This window comes from Copadichromis virginalis, linkage group LG22, assembly GCF_057382275.1.
Source record: "Copadichromis virginalis isolate Kocher_CV1m ecotype Utaka linkage group LG22, C_Virginalis_male_GT1.1, whole genome shotgun sequence".
In the NCBI taxonomy this organism is placed as follows: Eukaryota; Metazoa; Chordata; class Actinopteri; order Cichliformes; family Cichlidae; genus Copadichromis; species Copadichromis virginalis.
In genome coordinates, this window is record NC_140638.1 from 5,210,065 (window position 1) to 5,228,669 (window position 18,605).

At 37.6% G+C, this 18,605-nt stretch overlaps 2 protein-coding genes across 3 annotated transcripts; both read right to left on the reverse strand.

The window, feature by feature from the left end:
* Positions 1–8,736: 8,736 nt before the first annotated feature.
* Positions 8,737–10,952, reverse strand: LOC146682503 (major histocompatibility complex class I-related protein 1-like; the record flags this gene model as incomplete). Its single annotated transcript, XM_085446941.1, has 3 exons — positions 8,737–9,155; positions 9,884–10,162; positions 10,667–10,952. Coding segments are annotated over 3 exons (984 nt in total), but the record flags the coding sequence as incomplete, so codon positions are not given.
* Positions 10,953–14,519: 3,567 nt separating this feature from the next.
* On the reverse strand, positions 14,520–17,956 carry LOC146682504 (major histocompatibility complex class I-related protein 1-like). Of its 2 annotated transcripts, XM_085446233.1 has the most exons (7): positions 17,777–17,956; positions 16,948–17,214; positions 16,243–16,521; positions 15,746–16,066; positions 15,247–15,336; positions 15,132–15,149; positions 14,520–15,031 (listed from the first exon to the last, which is right to left on the reverse strand). In XM_085446233.1, exons 1-7 carry the CDS (start codon positions 17,820–17,822, stop codon positions 14,979–14,981), a joined length of 1,074 nt encoding a protein of 357 aa, XP_085302359.1. In that variant the 5' UTR covers positions 17,823–17,956; the 3' UTR covers positions 14,520–14,978. The 2 variants fall into 2 exon arrangements, with proteins under 2 accessions (XP_085302359.1, XP_085302360.1); XM_085446234.1 differs by lacking the exon at positions 16,948–17,214.
* Positions 17,957–18,605: the final 649 nt, after the last annotated feature.

Below are 18,605 nucleotides of genomic sequence, written 5' to 3' on the forward strand. Positions count from 1 at the left end.
AAGTGTGAGCAAAGACCAACTGTGAGACAAGATTAGCAATAAAAACTACGTTTAAATCTATAAGAAGAGGATTCGGTTATTATTCCTGAATGTGGGTGAGGAAGTTCAGTTAACAAAGGTCAGACTAACACAACGTTAAAGCAAACGCGCTGCAGATGTGAAAAGCTGTTAGAGCTCAAAGATTCAAAAGGTTTTATTACCTGCAGATGAAACAAAAAAAATAAATAAAAGAAGCCGCGAGAATAAAGTCATCCTGTCCTCATCTTGTAGTTACTGTTAGAATAACTGTTGATCTTGTTTACTCCCGATGTACCGTTACCGGAAACCCGTTAGGTTCAGTACGTGAATAAAGTTAAAAAAAAAAAAAAAAAAAAAAAGGTTCAGTGTGTGTGGGATAAGGGCGTCTTCCTGTTCCTTTCACAGGAAAAGTCCTAATTATATAGACACATATACATTTATAAGTGTAGGTTGTTTTCTCTCTTTTATCCTGTCCCTGACATACATGCTAAGTGACGAGCGTGCATAAAATTGTTTCTAAAAATGTAGTATCAGTTCAGCACTTTTTTCTTCATAAAGAAATAATATCATTGTTTTGGTTTAAAAAAATGTAATTTAATATGAAAATATAATAGGCAAAAATTGAAAAGCAGGTTTTATTCCCCATGAAATAAAAAAAAAGATGATTCGTCGACAATAATGTTTCATAATAATAATAATGATAATAATGTGTTGGGCTGAGAATTACACTAAAGACTGAAAACTGGACTCAAAGTGAAACGTTTGGTTATCTGTTGGCAGGTAATCCACAAAGGTAAAAACATAAAGTCCAGAAACGAATTATTGAATCATAGGGTTTTCTTTCCCCCTGGCTCCTTTCCTCAGTTAAACTACTGGAACAATGCACAACAGCAAACGTATGCCATTTTCTTCTTCGTGCCACATCCTCGCTGCTACTCAAAACAGGACTTACCAGTCTTCCTCATCCCCATTTATTTAGGAATTAACTTTCTGATTTTACACCCTGAATTATTTTCCTGTGAAAGATTTGTGTTACAATATAGCACAAACTCCACACACGTAATAATTATCTTGCTTGTTAAATTTCTCAAGTCTGTTATGTCACAAATCCACGCTCCTGTGGAACTCTCTCAGGTCTGAACCACCTGACCTTTGAAATCGCTGTTGCCATTTCCCCTTAACACATACGTGCACTGATGCCTCTACACCACAGAGCGCTCCTTTTATTTACACCTATTTCCTCAAGTCAGTTGACACTTAAACCCCCGCGGAGCCATCATTTTGCGTTTCTACCTTTAAAAGCCGGAGAGCAGTCAAATGCTGGAAGTGGAAGCTAAATTGGCTAGTCATTCATATGTATATTAGGTTGTTACCTAGGAATTCTGGAGGGAGGGGAGTGGGGGTGTGTGAGCTAAAAGCTGTGAACTTCCCTTTTGTGTTTCATCTTGATGCATTCTCAATCATCCAGGGAAATAAATCTCCAAAAGTCACCAACTTGGAGTGTTACAGTTTGCCATCTTAGGGAGAAATCAACACACATGGGTGTATGTCCTTTGTTGCTGAGATTTATTGATAAAAACAGTACAAAAAACCAACCATTTGTACACATATTTACAAATAATAATAAAAAGCGAGTGAGTACATTACAACATTTTCAGCAATCACTCACAATCCTGGCATCCATCACATCCACGCCACACTTTGTTTTGTTGTAAAGGGTGACAGTGTTTGGCTTCCTTTTGGTAGTGTTATCAGTCTGAACCACGCTGTGCATGCTGCTTGACCTTCCCATTGCTCACAATTTGAATTTGTTCACACTGCAGATGAGGAGACTGCTTCTCCACCGAAAAAGAGAGCTTGTTTGGGGACTGAGACAGCGAAAGATGGCACAGTGTGGTGTGAAGAACATGTGGGGACCTGTCTCCCTTTCACCCCAATAGAAGGTTTTCCGTCTAAGAAGTTTTTGCGCAAGTGAAAGCGATGTGAAAAAATTGTCCGTGGTAACATTTCTGCCCTTGTCTAGGAATGGTTCCATCAGCCTCATTACTACATTTTCAGAAAGTCTCTCCCCAGTGGGACGATTGGGGTCCTTGCCAAGATATGGGAAGACATTGCAAATGTACTTGGATTTTAGGTCGCAAGCCACCCAAAACTTGATCCCAAACTTGTCAGGTTTACTTGCAATATACTGCAGGAAACTGCACCGAGTCTTTGATGGGAAAAGCTGTTCATCAACGGTGATATGTAGATCAGGGTTGTAGCACGTGATGCAGTTGGTGACAAATGATCCCCACACACTGGAAATTGCAGCGAACTTGTCAGTCTTTGCTCGATCACAGCGGGTGGACTTGTCATCAAAGCGTAGGTGTTGCATGATGTCTTGGAAGCGTTTTCCTGCCATAGTTCCAATTATCTGTGGGTTTCCCAGGTTTGCTGACCAGCAGTCATTTACAGATGGAACCCTGTAAACCCCCCGCAAGATGACAATTGCAATAAATGCCATTAGTTCAGGGAGGTCCATGAACCAATGAACATGCTCCGTTTGCTGTGCATGTTGAATAGTCCATTCTTGAATGCTATGAAGCATGTCAAGAGTGATGAAACACAGGAAGCTCTGAAGGCGACTCGAGATACTTCTCCTGGCCTTAGCCGTTGGCTCTCCATCTGCAGCGTACGCTTCTATTGGGGTGAAAGGGAGACAGGTCCCCACATGTTCTTCACGCCACACTGTGCCATCTTTCGCTGTCTCAGTCCCCAAACAAGCTCTCTTTTTCGGTGGAGAAGCAGTCTCCTCATCTGCAGTGTGAACAAATTCAAATTGTGAGCAATGGGAAGGTCAAGCAGCATGCACAGCGTGGTTCAGACTGATAACACTACCAAAAGGAAGCCAAACACTGTCACCCTTTACAACAAAACAAAGTGTGGCGTGGATGTGATGGATGCCAGGATTGTGAGTGATTGCTGAAAATGTTGTAATGTACTCACTCGCTTTTTATTATTATTTGTAAATATGTGTACAAATGGTTGGTTTTTTGTACTGTTTTTATCAATAAATCTCAGCAACAAAGGACATACACCCATGTGTGTTGATTTCTCCCTAAGATGGCAAACGGAAACACTCCAAGTTGGTGACTTTTGGAGATTTATTTCCCTGGATGATTGAGAATGCATCAAGATGAAACACAAAAGGGAAGTTCACAGCTTTTAGCAGCTCCCCCACCCCCTCAATCACACACCCCCACTCCCCTCCCTCCAGAATTCCTAGGTAACAACCTAATATACATATCTTCCACTTCCAGCATTTGACTGCTCTCCGGCTTTTAAAGGTAGAATGGTAGAAGCCTGGGACTCCAGGTGCTTTAGTTGAGCTCTACTTTTCTGCATGGATTATCTATTATATTTCACTTTCCAGCCAAAACGTCCAGTTCAGATGCAGTGTCTATTACCCTGAAAGTGATGATATCTTTAACAAACCTCCATGACTCCTGGAGGATCTGTTTCCTCATTCTAACTGAAAATGAGTTGTTTCAAAAAAGGACCATTGCCAATCAAGCTTCTAGCATTCCACCATTGGTTATACCCTTATTCCCACTCACCCAGACTTTGTCACTTCCCGATAGAGTCCTTTTTATTTACTTATTTTGTCAGATACATATAGAAACAATCAAGCCACTCATTTTCTTAACCTTTTATGAGAGGAGGTACACTGGTTTGATAAGCACTCTCATGACTACCTGCACTATCATGACTATGTCTTTTGGGAAGGTGATCTTTAACATAGATGTGGTTTTAACACATGAGATAAGAAACAACTCATCAAGACAGTTGACAAAGTAGCAAACTTTATGCACCAAATCAAGTGTTAAATCTTTTTACATGTTTTGTTTTAAACAGAAACCTGTCGAATTTCTCTCTCCCACAGTCTCTTTTTTTAGGAAATACAAATTCATTTACAAAAGGAAAATAAAAAAGAAATCAACAAGTAAATGCAAAAATGTGTACTTTTTTTTTTTTTTAAATAAATAGTTCCATAACTGAATTATGAAGGTCTGTTACGCAGCCTCAATGAGTTTCTTGTGACAGACTGTGCCAGTTCCAGGAATTCATTAATAAGTTACTTCTCTCCAAAATATCTAACTGCTGTTTAGTTAATTGTGTTGTTAACTTTTTATTTGCCACTGCCATGTCACAGATTCTGCCTGAGCATACATGTTTCTCAGTTACTTTGAAATATATTTTCAAATATTTATCAGTTTTCAGAGTTTTTAAGAAAACTTTCAACAACTGCCAGAATTGTTTTGAGGTTTTGATGCAATCTGACACCTGACTCTACAGTGACACCTACTGGCCTCTGTTATCATTGTCATATCTTAATGATGTTCCATGTAACATGAATTTTACTCTAAATAGAATTAAAGATTATAAATAGAATTTATAATACTTTAACTTTACTTCACTCACTATGTAACTCTATTACACTCATTATCTGTGAGTAGATGTTATCCAGTTTGATCTTCACACTGTCAAACATAGCTTTTCCATGTCAGTGGTTTTTATTTTCAAAAGCATGTTTCTCTGATGGACAGTGGATGGACCTCAGTGTCTCTTTATGTTAGAAAACCCAACAATTCTCAGCATTGTTTAAACTAAACAATGGTCAACAGAAAACAGCAGTGTGTGTGATTCATAAAGAAATAGACACATAGCACCTCTTGCTATGTTTGTAATACCATTAAAAAGGAATTATTTAACTGAGAATATAACTCCACGAAGAAAACAGTTTCAACTTTAAAATTTCTAATAAATAGCAGAGTTGAAAGATAAAAAGTTAAAAAAAGTATTAAAATGTAAGTATTTTACCTCATTTTATTTCATTACTTTTTGTTGTTGCTGTTATTATAAGCCATGTCTCCAGTTATAAAAAATATAATGAAAGAAACCAACAGGTGGGTGAAGGAGGTGGTTACGTTATTGACCTTAAATAAATGAATAACCAAAATGGTGCAAGTAAATTATTTATAGACAGAACAGTTAAAATATAGTGAAACATGAAAACTGTTTGACTTGAATGACTGAACAATCCTTTGGATTAAAAAACAAAAAGAGAAAAACGGTTTTCCACAAAAAGTAAAGTTCACATAAACAAACTATTCTTCTTCTATGTGTTCGTTTAACTGGAGATTTGAACACTGTTTTCCGGGTCCAGTGTTTGTATGTGTGGATCTTGTTTCAGTTTCTCCAACAGTTCAGCAGTGTTGCCAGGCACTGTTATTTCCAAAGAAGAAAAATCACTGGTATTCTTTATAAAATACATAAACTGTATATCAGAGTAAAACAAGTTGTACTTACAAGGTGAACTTGAGTTTCTGCCTGAAATAAAAAGAAAATAAATCATTTCAGGCGTTTGTTCTACATTACAATCAAAGTTTCTGTCATATATATTCAAAAATAAAAGTGTCTAATATAATAAGAAATAATATAACTGAACCATGCACTGCTGGTCCTGGTTCATTGATAAACTCAGCTCCTTTGATTCTCTGACCTTTCCTCTTTTTGTAAACAGCAAATCCAACAACAGCAAAAAGGATGAGAAGAACTGGAACAACCACTGCAGCAATGATGGAGATCATCCTGTCAGAGGGATTCTCTGCTCAGTAAAAACAGAAAAACAAAATCAAATCTGCAGATGAAGCAGGTTAGAATAAACATATTTACGAGTAATATTAAAATAAAGTAATATTTAAAATATCCTGGAAGAGTAGTTGTAAAACAGCTAACTGATCATTTGTTCTGTTTTGAGTGTTTTGAATCTATCTGATAGATTTCAGTTTGATTAGTTAAATGAAGAGTAATTTGTCACGTATTTGATAAACTGACAGCATATCTTCCTAAAAAACTAGTTCATAGATTAAATACTTCTCAGCCAGATTACTGTCATTCATTATTATCAATTTCCCCTAAATATTTCCTAAAAACCTTAAAAATGCTACAATGAGAATATTGACAGAGATGAGAAAGAGAAACAATATTTCTCTCATAACATACTCTCTATAGTATTTACAAGTATAATGGGAGACAGAGCCTTCAGCTTTCCGGCCCCTCTTCTGTGGAACCAACTTCCAGTTTGGATTCAGGAGACAGACACTATCTCTACTTTTGATAAAGCTTATAGTCAAGGCTAGATCAGGTACCTCCTTTAGTTAGGCTGCTATAGGTTCAGATTGTTCCCGGACGTCATGTGATACACTGTGATGCACTGAGTATTTCCTCTTTACTCTTAATTCCCCACGTGTTTATAAATCACTGTAACATGTCATCAGATCGTTCTCTTCTTTCTACGTTAGTCTGTGATTTATCTGCTTCATGCTCTCTTTTTTCCTTTTTTCTCTTTCCCTCACCCTAAACCAGTTGAGGCAGATAGCTGCCCCTCTCTAAGCCTGTTAAAATGTAGTTTTTCCTTCTTTCTACTGTCATCAGGTTTGATTGCTGGGGTTTTCTTCAGAATGCTGCAGGGTCTTTAACTAAAAGTATAAAGCACCTTGAGGTGACTTTTAATCTGATTTGGTGCTATGTAAATCAGGGGCGGAGCGGGGGGGTGGCTTACGGGGCTTAAGCCCGGGTTGTTTTGTCAGAAGCCCGGGGTATTTTGGAGTGTAATTTTTTCATAGTTAGATGCCTGGCTGACAACTGTATAAAACAAAAAGTACACACAATATTCGAAGCACATAGTGCACACTGTGGGAATTTACGACTGTGCGTGAATCCCCCCCTGATATTGGTATGATCCAAGCTCAGGCACTAAGCGACTGAGCGAGGGGGCGGGGCAGCTGCTGCCCGTGAGTGCGCTGTTGGAGAGACGGAGCCAGCCATACTAAGGAGAGCTTAAGTTTGACAAGGTACCAAAGCAAATCATTCGTACCGTACAAATAATGTAAATATGACGGTGTATCACGAAAGATTGATATGAAACTGATCACTTGACCAATATTATTTTACTTGCTCTTCAAGTGAATCAACAAATGGCGAAATGAAAATCCGAACAAATGCTATTTTTTTTATAGTCTTAGCTTACGTGTGTTTATTTCATATTTTCAGTTCTTACCCTCCCCGACTAAATCGGTTTCAGTTATGTACTGAAACATAAGAATGGACATTCGAGGCTTCTTTCAAAGAAAAAACTCAGGTAAATGTTATTTTATATATTATGCTTTGTATGTTGTTCAGTATATTTCTATGCAAAACAAGAGGGGTTTCAGTACACAGCAGGATATTCACATTTGTAACCAGATATTTACACTTTAGGGAGAAAACATAAAACATTTTTACTGTACAACATCAATTTAGATTAAACTTTTGTTTTAGATAAATATTGAAATATATTTTGAATTAGTTAAATGTCAGAATAAAGAGAGACAGAGCTGTCTATATTTTATCACTTTCATCAAATTTAGGAGTACATGTACACTAAGTTTATTGTTAAATAATAAGAAAACTCCAGACGATTCCATTCTGAGCTGAAGAAGCTTCTGATAGGTTAGTAGAGTCCATGTGAGTAAACTGGTGGCACAGCTGTGGATGCAAATAAGGCAAAACACAGAGCCTGTTTCTGTGACATGGGAACATCAAGAGATGTCAACAAAACACCAGGAAAAGAACTGTGGAGCTCCATAAGTGTGGCTCAATTTTGAATACAATTTGGTGCCATTTGCAATTAAGAAATACAGATAGTTTCTCTCTTTACTCTCAAAGTTAACAAATATGTTTTTATATTTATCAATCTAAAAAAATAAACATTTAGTCTGATTTGATGTTACAATTAAAAAAGTGTTTTTATCTGAAGAGTTTGTAAATATCTGTATATTTGATGATTGTCAGCACAAAGAGGGAGAGAGAGGAACAGAGAGGGAGGGAGAGAGAGGGAGATGGAGAATGAGGACAGAACAGAGATGAACAAGAGCAGGTGAGACACACATGTTAGTCAAATGGTTGTTTACCAAAAGTATAACTGTATCATAGGTCCTCATGTATCTAGTACCTAGTGTTTCTTTTTAGGTTTGCTATTTTTCAAATTCTATATTTATTAAGTTATGCAGCTTGTTTGCACAACAAGGCCAAAATAATTATATAAACTTTTCTCAATCTAAATATTGTACTTTGGTAAAATTAAAAAAATAAATATAGTGCAGGTCTATGATGATTTTTAGTGCTACTATCATCTAGTTCTGATTCTGGTTCTGTCTTGGTTAAGTCCTCAGTAGTCCTGCTTTTGAACTGTTGTAGTCCTGTTTTAATTCCGGATCAGTTCTGGGTCTGGTTGAATTGGGGTTTAGTCCCTGTGTCTTGATACAGCCCTGACTTTGTTCTGCCTCGCTGCTTAATTAAAAAACTAGTTTAAGGTGTCCTGCACATGTGATAAATATTTTTCCCTATATGAAGTCATTCTTTTTTGAACAAAAGTCAAAACAGAGCCAATTAATCTTTCAGTCATTTCTACCCCCCCAAAAAAAAAAAAAAAAAAAAAAAATCCCACATGCATACTACCCTTTAGGGCTAAGCCCCGGGTGTTTCAAATGTCTGGCTCCGCCTCTGATGTAAATTAACCTGATTTGTAACTTTTGCAAAAATGGGTTTCTTAACAACAATGACAGTAACAGTTTATATTTACAATGAAAGAGAGAAAATGATTGTAATACAGAATAATTAAAAAAAATACGACATTCATTTCCCCACAGTGACAGCTGTTCCTCCTGGGATTAAATATAGGACAAAAAAGTCAAGCATTATATTGGAGACAGCAAACAAAACGTTTCTCTCACCTCTGACAGGTATTATTTTTCCACAGTTGGTTCTGATCACTTTTTTATCCAGTTTGGTGATGATGTCATCGCCGTCAGAGAGCTGAAACGCACAGTCGTACCTGCTCCAGTCTTCTGTTGTGACTGATGAAACATTCAGATCAACACACATCTGGAAGGTCTCATCATTGTTGGGGAGGATCTCTCCAGGATCCACACCATCATGAATCTTCTCTCCATCTTTCCTCCAGAACATCACGGCTCTTTGAGGGTAGAAACCTGTAGCATGGCAGCTGACTGGAGAGGAGGAAGACTTCTGGAGGAGAGACACTGAGGGAAGAACTGGAGACAAAGAAAGAGAAGAAAATATCAAAAGGATAAAAAGAAGGGTTTCATTTTTTCCAAATCTGACAATGTTATAGCATCTTGATAACATCTCATAAATTATTGCAGACATTTATTTGACAAAAAAATGACACATTAGAGCAGGGGTGCCCAATCCCAGTCCTCAAGAGCTACTATCCTGCAGCTTTTAGATGCATCCCTACTCCAACACAGCTGAATCAAATGGTTTGATTACCTCTTCAGCATGCCATCATGTTTGGCAAAGGCCTGATAACAAGCCATTCATTTGATTCGGGTGTGTGGGAACAAGGATGCATCTAAAAGCTGCAGGACGGTAGCTCTCGAGGACTGGGATTGGGCACCCCTGCATTAGAGTATCATCAGTTAAAACACTGTCATACATGCAAGACAAAAATGTATCTGGGAAAATTAAACAATAAATAGAAAAGAAATAAGAGAGTGGTTGCTGATGCATGTCGTTTGAAAATTCTACTTGTGCCTGAAAATGTTTCTGATCAAACGTTAAATCCGAAGTGTTGATAAAATCTTACAAATGTACAGGAGATCCAGCCCAGTTTCAGTTACTTTCTAAATCATTAAATATGAAATCAGCTTAAACTTTTCTGCCATTTTCTTTTAAAAGAGACCTGTATTATTAGAAAACGATGCAACATAAAATAAACACCACAGCATCCATGAAGCTACATCAGCTTATGTGACTGTACCTTTTCTCTGCAGGGAATGTTTCCTACTTTCCAAAGACATCTTCAGCCACTTTGGACAAGTCGTACTGAGGAACTTGACGGTGTATTTTATTCTATTTTCATCAGTGTCCCATCTCTGTTTGGTAATGACAGCCTCTGGTTTCAGTACGATCCACCTTAATGTCTTCATATCAAATTCAAGAAAGTCTTCTCCATTGTAAGCATACCGTAAAAAGTTGATCATCTCTCCAGTGCTTTCATCCCATTCACAGCCACTTACACTCTGTAAAATGTGGATGCCTGATGAGACAGAAAGAAAACAAAGACTGCAGTGAACTGCATTCATGTTGTTCATTGTATCAGGCACTACTATTCTCCAAGATTTAAGTATTAATAGTTGAATAATTTAATCAATTGAAAAACATTGCAGATTCAAATTAACGTCTGGTTATTTGTGTTTAAAACAAAAAGGTTTAGAAGAACAAGAGAAAGAAAATGATTCAGCAGAGGAGTCATCTTAGAAGAATGTGAAGATAGAGATATGTATATTTTCTTAAGATTGTTATTATTATATTATATTATTATTGTTAAAATAAGTAAAATTGAAATCTTAACATTTTTTAACACAAACTTTTGTATTTTTATGATGGTTTTAAGGTCTCAAATAAGAAACAGGCCAACGAAATTAAAACTTGAAATCTTTCATGATTAACAAAAAACTTTTTGTTATAAAGTCTTGTTTTGCTTTGGTATATCTAATGTTTTATAATGATCTGACATGAGGCATAACGGGAAATACTTTACCTCCAGGTTGGTTGAACTGCTGCTGTAAACCAAAAATCCAGGCTCGGAATAAGTTTGGCAGAGTCACAAAACACTGTACAGTCAAAGACTTCAGCTGCTGAGGGTTGTCATCTAATATTTTCTTTGCCCAGTCCTGTCTTGGTTCTAGTATTTTGTTCCTGCTGTCACAGTAACCCGCCTGAATGCCATCAAACACCATTTCACTCAAAAACTCTGATATGTTTGCGACTCCTGACGATCCGGTGGCCACATGCTTCAGTGAGTGTTTTGCTGTGAGACAAACAATATTGTTTTATAGTTAAAAATATGCAAACAATGTCAGCAGCCTAACAGAGGTGTAGTCCACTTTGTTTTTTCTAAGTGAGGACAAAAAAGAAATTATATTATATATTATTATTATAATATATTATTATATATTATAAATAAGGTTGATCATTTGAAATTCAGTTGTTACTTTAAGAGTATTTCATGGATTAAATAAAGACTAAATCAGTGGTCAAAGCCAGCTAGGGATCTAGCTCAAAATCTAGTCAAAAGAAAAACTGCTGTTTCATCTCATTAAAGAGATGCAGTGTCAGTTTTGTGACTGACCAACACGACTGACAGGCCAAATTAGCATGATGATGCACTTGTGAGTCTTTGAGTCGTCTACCAGAAGTGCGCTAATGTGTATACACAGATGCAGTTAGTTTATTTCAGTGATTACATAAAAGAATATTGACCAGATGAGGCCACGTGTCCAAACAAAATTAATACAGTGTAAGCGACAGTTTTACATGTTGTTCTCACTGAAAACGGAGGTAAGATGAATGCGAGAAGAAGAATGATGGTAAAGAAAAATCAGTATGGTTTTCTATACAGGTAAACTCATTTGCTAGAAATGTGTGAGGAGAGCTGTATTATTACATTGTTATTACTTTTCCATAAATAGTATATGTGTAACAGCTCTACTATAGAAGAACACAAGACATCAGATATCTGTGGTAATGACGATAATGTCTAATATGTAAAAATGCCGGGGGGCGGGGGGGGGGGGGGGGGTTAAGCTATGGAACTTATTAGTCTATTTTACATATTTTAAGATTCAGACATTAAAATGAAACACTAACACAGTCACGTTATCAGCTCGTTATCAACTCACAGGCCTCTGGTAGGACCAGAGCTTGAAGGAGGAGGGGGGAGAAAAAAATAAAAATGCTACAGTGCCAATAAAATTCCATTGCTGATCCACGTCTGATGAATTGGTTTTGATCCTGAATCGGTTTTCATCCTGTTCTGTATCATTATTATTCCACAAAGTGAATATTAAAATTTACATTGGGATCACGGTAATTATCGACGCTGACTTATTAAATTAAAACGAAAGTAAACACGCTGGTCGAGGTCAGGTGAGCCTGCTGTCACAGCTTCAAAATTTAAGTTTTTCTTACCTGCAAATAAATCACGGCAGAAGAAAAACAGCAAAAATAACTTCATTTCCTCGTTATCCTGAAAGCAGCATTGGTAACAGTGAATTTGGTGGACGTTGCTTTTGAAAGCCTGACAGAGTACAAGGTTCAGATTCCTCCCCTCTCCTTCTATGTTGCATGTCCACTGATATGGGATTAATAACCTGCCATAAACTGAAACTGGAAGAAGAAGCTTTGATGATTTAAATAAGCCTAATTCCTGTAAGTCTTGTAGTTTGCGAGAAATTGTATTGTCTCTATGTAAACATTAGGAAACCAGAGTTGGGGAGACTGTTAGGATATCTATTATGTATTATTCCTGTCAATGTAACATTTGGTGCAGTACTGTCAGCCTGCAGACACGAGTGATCCAGTGAAAAGTCACAATACAAACAGTTAATACTATTACGGCCAGAATTAAATTCCCCTCACTGACACAGCTGTTTGTCCATTTGTGCTACTTAATTTAATATGACTGTATATGACCGGGAGGAGGCCCCGGGGCAGACCCAGAACACGCTGGAGAGATTATCTCTCGGCTGGCCTGGGAACGCCTTGGTATTCCCCCGGATAAGCTGGAGGAGGTGGCTGGGGAGAGGGAGGTCTGGGCATCTTTGCTTAGGCTGCTGCCCCCGCGACCCGGCCCTGGATAAAGCGGATGAAGATGGATGGATGTATATGACGTCAATTTAAAAAAAGAATACATAATACATCTCCGTAACGGAAAAGATAGGATCGTGAAAGACCCCGATTCCCTCCCATTTTCATGCCATTTTGCTGTGCTAAAATAAGTTCATATTTGCCTGATGGTAATCTTTTTTTTTATATAATATTTTAGACTTACCCCAGTTCCTTAAATTAGACTAAAATGTCTAAGCTACACAAAAGCGACACATTTGATTCTAAGGACAAAAAATATCAGTTAATGCCTTTATATTATGACTCTTTTTCTGCACTACGTGCTTTCAATGTTTACGTTCGTCCACCAGATGATGCTACTTGTTTTTATTATTCATAGCAGCTTGTGGTTGGGTGTCAAGTTTATAATTAGGTTATGATTAGGTTTAGGCTGAGGGTTAGGATTAGGCGTTCATATTTTAATGGTTAGGGTAAGCGGCTAAAGAAAGCATTATGTGAATGAGATGTCCTCACTAAGATATGAAAACGAGTGTGTGTGTGTGTGTGATGTCTAACTTATTTTGTCTTAGAAGACCATTCTTTGAATTATAAACTAGTTTAATAATAATAAATTATGCTAACCTTTTGGAGCTGCAAAAGTTATCCCGGGAGCAAGAACGAAAGTAAAACTAGACTGTACAGCAGACTCTGGAAACGATTGTGCACTCTGAGAGAGAAAACTGCTCTCCAGCCTCCTCTGAGGACTTGTCCATGTCAGTCACAGAGGCAGAAAGAGACCAGCTGGACTCCAGCTCTGGCACATCTGAACATGGCTAAAAAAGCAACAGGATGGACTTGTCCATCTCCACATTTTGGTGTCCCCACACAAGACTATGTCCTTGCACCCAGAGGTTTAGTCTGGGGACACTACACAGTATGCCACTATGCCATGAGTGACCCAAAGTCCAGCTTTGCAGATCCCTCTCATCAGTAAATGTAAGGGCAGTGTGATTTTTCTTGTCATAAGGGTCAAATGCATTAGCATTTTAAGGCTTAAAGAAAAACAGGCAGTGACACAAACTTATGGGACAGAGTGCTCTTTGAGATTCTATGAAAGGGATCACTTTATTTTGAGTTTATCTGTTGTTTATTTAGTCAACAGACGGATCATCTTCCTTTAATGCCAAAGACTTGTATGACCCGAGTAGCAGGAAAATAACACCAACATATAGAAGGTTGTTGGTTATGACTTGTACACAGTAGCTGGCAGTGGAATGGATACTGTCCATAAAGACCTGGAACAATAATAAGGGCATTTTTTCCTTCTTTTTTTAACATGAGCATTGTTTATATAGTAAATATTTAGGGTTTGGAACAGGATTGACCTGTTCTTTGTTTAACCATCCACAACTGTGCTAGTTCTGCATATCTGGTCTCTCTCAGGTGTCCACGGGATAAGAAGAGACTTATGAAACACTATTGATGGAGTGAGTCTGATCTGAATTAGTTTCATCAGTTTGGGAGTGCTGTTGGTAAATGGTCTATCTCCTCTTGTCATCAAGCAGAGACCTTGAAATAACCACAGGATGCTTTAATAATAATAATAATAATATAAAAAATAAAAATCAATACACACGTTAACTTGTAGCCAGAGTAGTTCAACAGCTATTGCAATGTTATATTCAAGTCTCTCACTGCTTTGCAATTTTCAGGTAGAAGCTGCAGTCTGTAAGTGTCTGAGTGAAGCCAGCATAAAGTGATTTACAGCAGTCAAGGTGAGACAGACAGAAATTATAAAGATGTCCTTTTTTAATGAAACATGAAAGCCAAATTTATTTTGACAACAAACCAAGCTTATTTTCAATTTTGAGACCAATGATTAAAACAGCTGGGACTGATGAAGTGTGTCATCTCCATATCATTGGTGAGATATGCTGTATTTTGAATGATCTTGCTGATAGCAGTGCACCAGGTTCCTGTTTGACAGGTAAGAACATAATACATGTAGAGCAGATTCTGTAATATCAGACATAATTTATGTTGATGCAGGAGAAAGTGTTTAGAATTATTTAGTAAAAGCAGATTCAGGTTTAACAACTGAATACTCACGCTGGACAGAAATACCAGAAATTGAAGAACTGTTATCAATAAAAAATAAATAAATAATGAAATGATCAACAATCTTCTCTGCTTGTTACTTGTGTATGTGTTGGTGTGTATATTGGACTATAGGGTGCTGTGTTTGTTCACGGGGCCTCTGGATTCAGTCTCTCTGAGAGTCCATAGATGTTGCCCGAAGCTGTAAAGTCCAAAACACACTGTTACTCACACTGCTGTTGGACTTGCTTTTATATGCAACACCATTAATACAGAATAAATAAGAAAAATAGTTTACTTACTTTGTTCACTTTTTCTTTCTGGAAACAGAAAGGGAAGAAATATTTCAGAATGTCAGAGAAATTCTGTTTTGCAGTTTGTATCAGAGTATAAGCTCAGCTCATCTGAATATCTCACCTCTCTTCTTTTTGAAAACACAAAATCCAATGATGACGAAAACAACAGAAACAACCACAGCAGGAATAATCATCATGTGCGAGGACCTCTCTGCTCAGTCAAAACAAACAAACAAACCAGATAAAATGTGTACAAGAAGCAGGTTAGATTAGAAGTACATCTATTCACCCTGTAGTATTATCCTAGTTCTAATATAAATCCCATAATGGTGAGGGGAAGTAAATACAGCATAATTTCTCATATACCATGACATATTTCAGTTCAGCAGAGCAGACACACTAAAATTATGTGGCTAACTTTTAACACCTATTATGATCCACGATTGAAAGGCTAAAAATAAATAACCAATGGTTTTATGGATTAGAGACACTGTTGAATTTTGAAATTTATTTAGATTCTGCTTGAGGCGCAAACAAAAACAGGATAAAACATTCAAACACCACAATAACAAGAATCCAGAGTACAAGCAAACAAAATGAATCAAATGATTTTCCCTCACCTTTTGTAATGTTTTCAACCCAGTTGGTTCTGATCACTGTTTTATTCAGGCTAGTGATGATGTTGTCTTCACCATCAAAGAGCTGAAACGCACAGTCGTATCTTCTCCAGTCTTCAGGTGTGACTGATGAAACATTCAGATCAACACTCATCTGGAAGGTCTCATCATTGTTGGGGAGAATCTCTCCAGGATCCACACCATCATGAAGCTCCTCTCCATCTTTCCTCCAGAACATCACGGCTCTGTCAGGATAGAAACCTGTAGCGTGGCAGCTGACTGGAGAGGAGGGAGTCTTCTGGAGGAGAGACACTGAGGGAAGAACTGGGGGTGGGGGAGAGCGGCACGGAGAATGCATGGAATAACATGGGAAAGTAAAAACAGAAAAGGAAAGAGGAACAAAGGTGGAGGAATTGAATCGGGACATATGAAGAAAATATCTGCCCGAAATCAGTCTCAGAAAAATAAAATTTAAAGTGTATCAGGTCATGTGATTCTACCTGATTTCTGTAGGGGGCTTTTTGCACTGTCCACATAGGTCTTCAGCCACTCTGGACAAATCTGAGTGAGGAAGTTTTCATTGTGTTTAGTTCGAACTCTGTCAGCATCCCATTCCTGTCTAATAATGTCAGCCTCTGGTTTCAGTGCGATCCATGTCAGTGTCTCCAGATTGAATTCAAGAAAGTCTTCTCCATTATAACCAAAGTGTACTAAGCCAGTCAGCTCACCAGTGTTTTCATCATGTTCACAGCCATCTATCCTCTGTAAAACATGGACGCCTGAAGAGACAGACAGAAAACAGCGATCGTAAAGAGCTGTTATATATTGCACCTTGTGTTAAGCACTGCTATTTTCAAAGGTTTGAGTCCAATAATTAGATGGTCGTCATCATTTTTATTAGCATGAACTAACTGGAACACTGAAGCTTTTAAAGGCAGGCCTGATGTGAAGATCACAGGACCACAAGAAAACGATAAAAGAAGGAAAAAAACACAGAAACCGATTGATCGCATCAGTCATGTGACAGATGTCTTGATTATAGCAACAGCTGTAAAAAGCTGAAAAAGTGTTAAAGTACAATTTTTCAAGGCAAACTCTAAATTGAAAATTTGTCCTTTTAGGAGTACAGAATGTAAAATGTAGCTTTTCACATCAGTCTGTTTTGTTTAGATATATCCCATGATTTAAAATGATCTGAGGTTCACCTTCACTTTTGGTGAATTGCTTCAAATGAGAAATCATGTTTTTGAAGAAGTTTGGCTGTTTCTTGAAACACATGTGATCGTACCACTCCTTCTGCTCAGGATTGGTTTGTAATATTTTCTTCGCCCAGTCCTGTTTTGGTTTTAATGTCATGTTGTTGCTGTCACAGTAACCCGCCTGGATGCCGTTAAACACCAGTACACCCATGAACTCTGGGATGTTTGGGACTCCAGAGGATCCAGTGACAAAATACTTCAGTGAATGTTTCACTGTGGAGCAAACAATATTTATAATGTTAGTGAATTAAGAAAATAAACATTAGCATAATACACTCAGTATGATTAAGGTAACATATTCTCATTAACATTACAGTAACAGTCACATGAGTCTAACATATTTTTATTTTCATTAAAAATAAAAGTCACTGATCTGGTTTGAGGGTGTTCTGCACAGCAAACCTAAAAGTTATCAAGGAAAACTGTCATCTATCTACTGTGTGTGTGTGTGTGTGTGTGTGTGTGTGTGTGTGTGTGTGTGTGTGTGTGTGTGTGTGTGTGTGTGTGTGTGTGTGTGTGTCTTAAATCATCCTCAATCTTCAGTAAGCAGTAAACAGGGTTCATGTGACAGGAGACGCCTAACTTTGCAGTTCTTATACACCGAGCTGTTTTTTCAGTACTAATAAGAAAATTCTGTCCTGTTTCATGTTCTTATTATTCCAGAAACTGTCTTCTAAGCTTCAATTAAAAATATCAAAAGTGCTTTAAAGTACAATCAAAGTAAAAGCTGCTCAAGGTCAGGTTACTGCTGTTAGAGATAAAAGATTTTTCTTACCTGCAAATAAACTACGACAGAAGATAAGCAGCAAACACAACTTCATCGTTTCTCTATCTTTAAGGTCATAACTATTATTCCTTTTCTTTACAGAAATGTGAATCAACAAGTCGTCGTCCACCGACAGTAAGTGACCAACCCGTGTCCCTCCCCCTGTTCCTCCAGTTTCTCCAGTTAGCACGCTTGTAACCATGGAAACACTTAAATCTGCAGTTCTTACATACAAAACCTTTTTTTTAATTTTCAGTAAAAATAAGAAACCATAGAAAGTCTTATGAAACTATGCAAACTACTGAATGATTTAACATTGCGTTGTTTCAAAGTTTTCATCAGTGTTGCCTAAATTGAAAATTGGCGCAGTTTATGTCTGCAGGGGTCTGCAGAGATGTTTTCTATCTGTTTCCTTACCCTGGACCTGTACAGACGTGCAAAGTACAGACTGGATAACAGCAGTGTAAAAAAATAACCAGCAGCTCCTGCAGATGAACTTGCTGAGCTGCCACAGGAAGTAGGAATGTTGAATATTATTTTTGTTTGTGGCTTATTGGCCAATATATGATCGCTGAATAGTCTTGTTAAGCAGACTGGACAACAGCGACGCCTTGTGGCAAAGACCCAGAAGGTTCATTCAGTCAATCTGAAAGTAGCTTTTTTAGTGGGAGAAACTTTTCGTAACTCATTAAAGTGACTTCCTCAGCCTTGCCTGGATGATGAACCATGCACCAAGACTTGTGGCAAAGAGTTTAATTACGGTAACATGAGCAGCTCCCTGACATTCATCTCTAGCTTTATTGTCAGGAATCTAAGACCACGATACAATTAAAAGAAA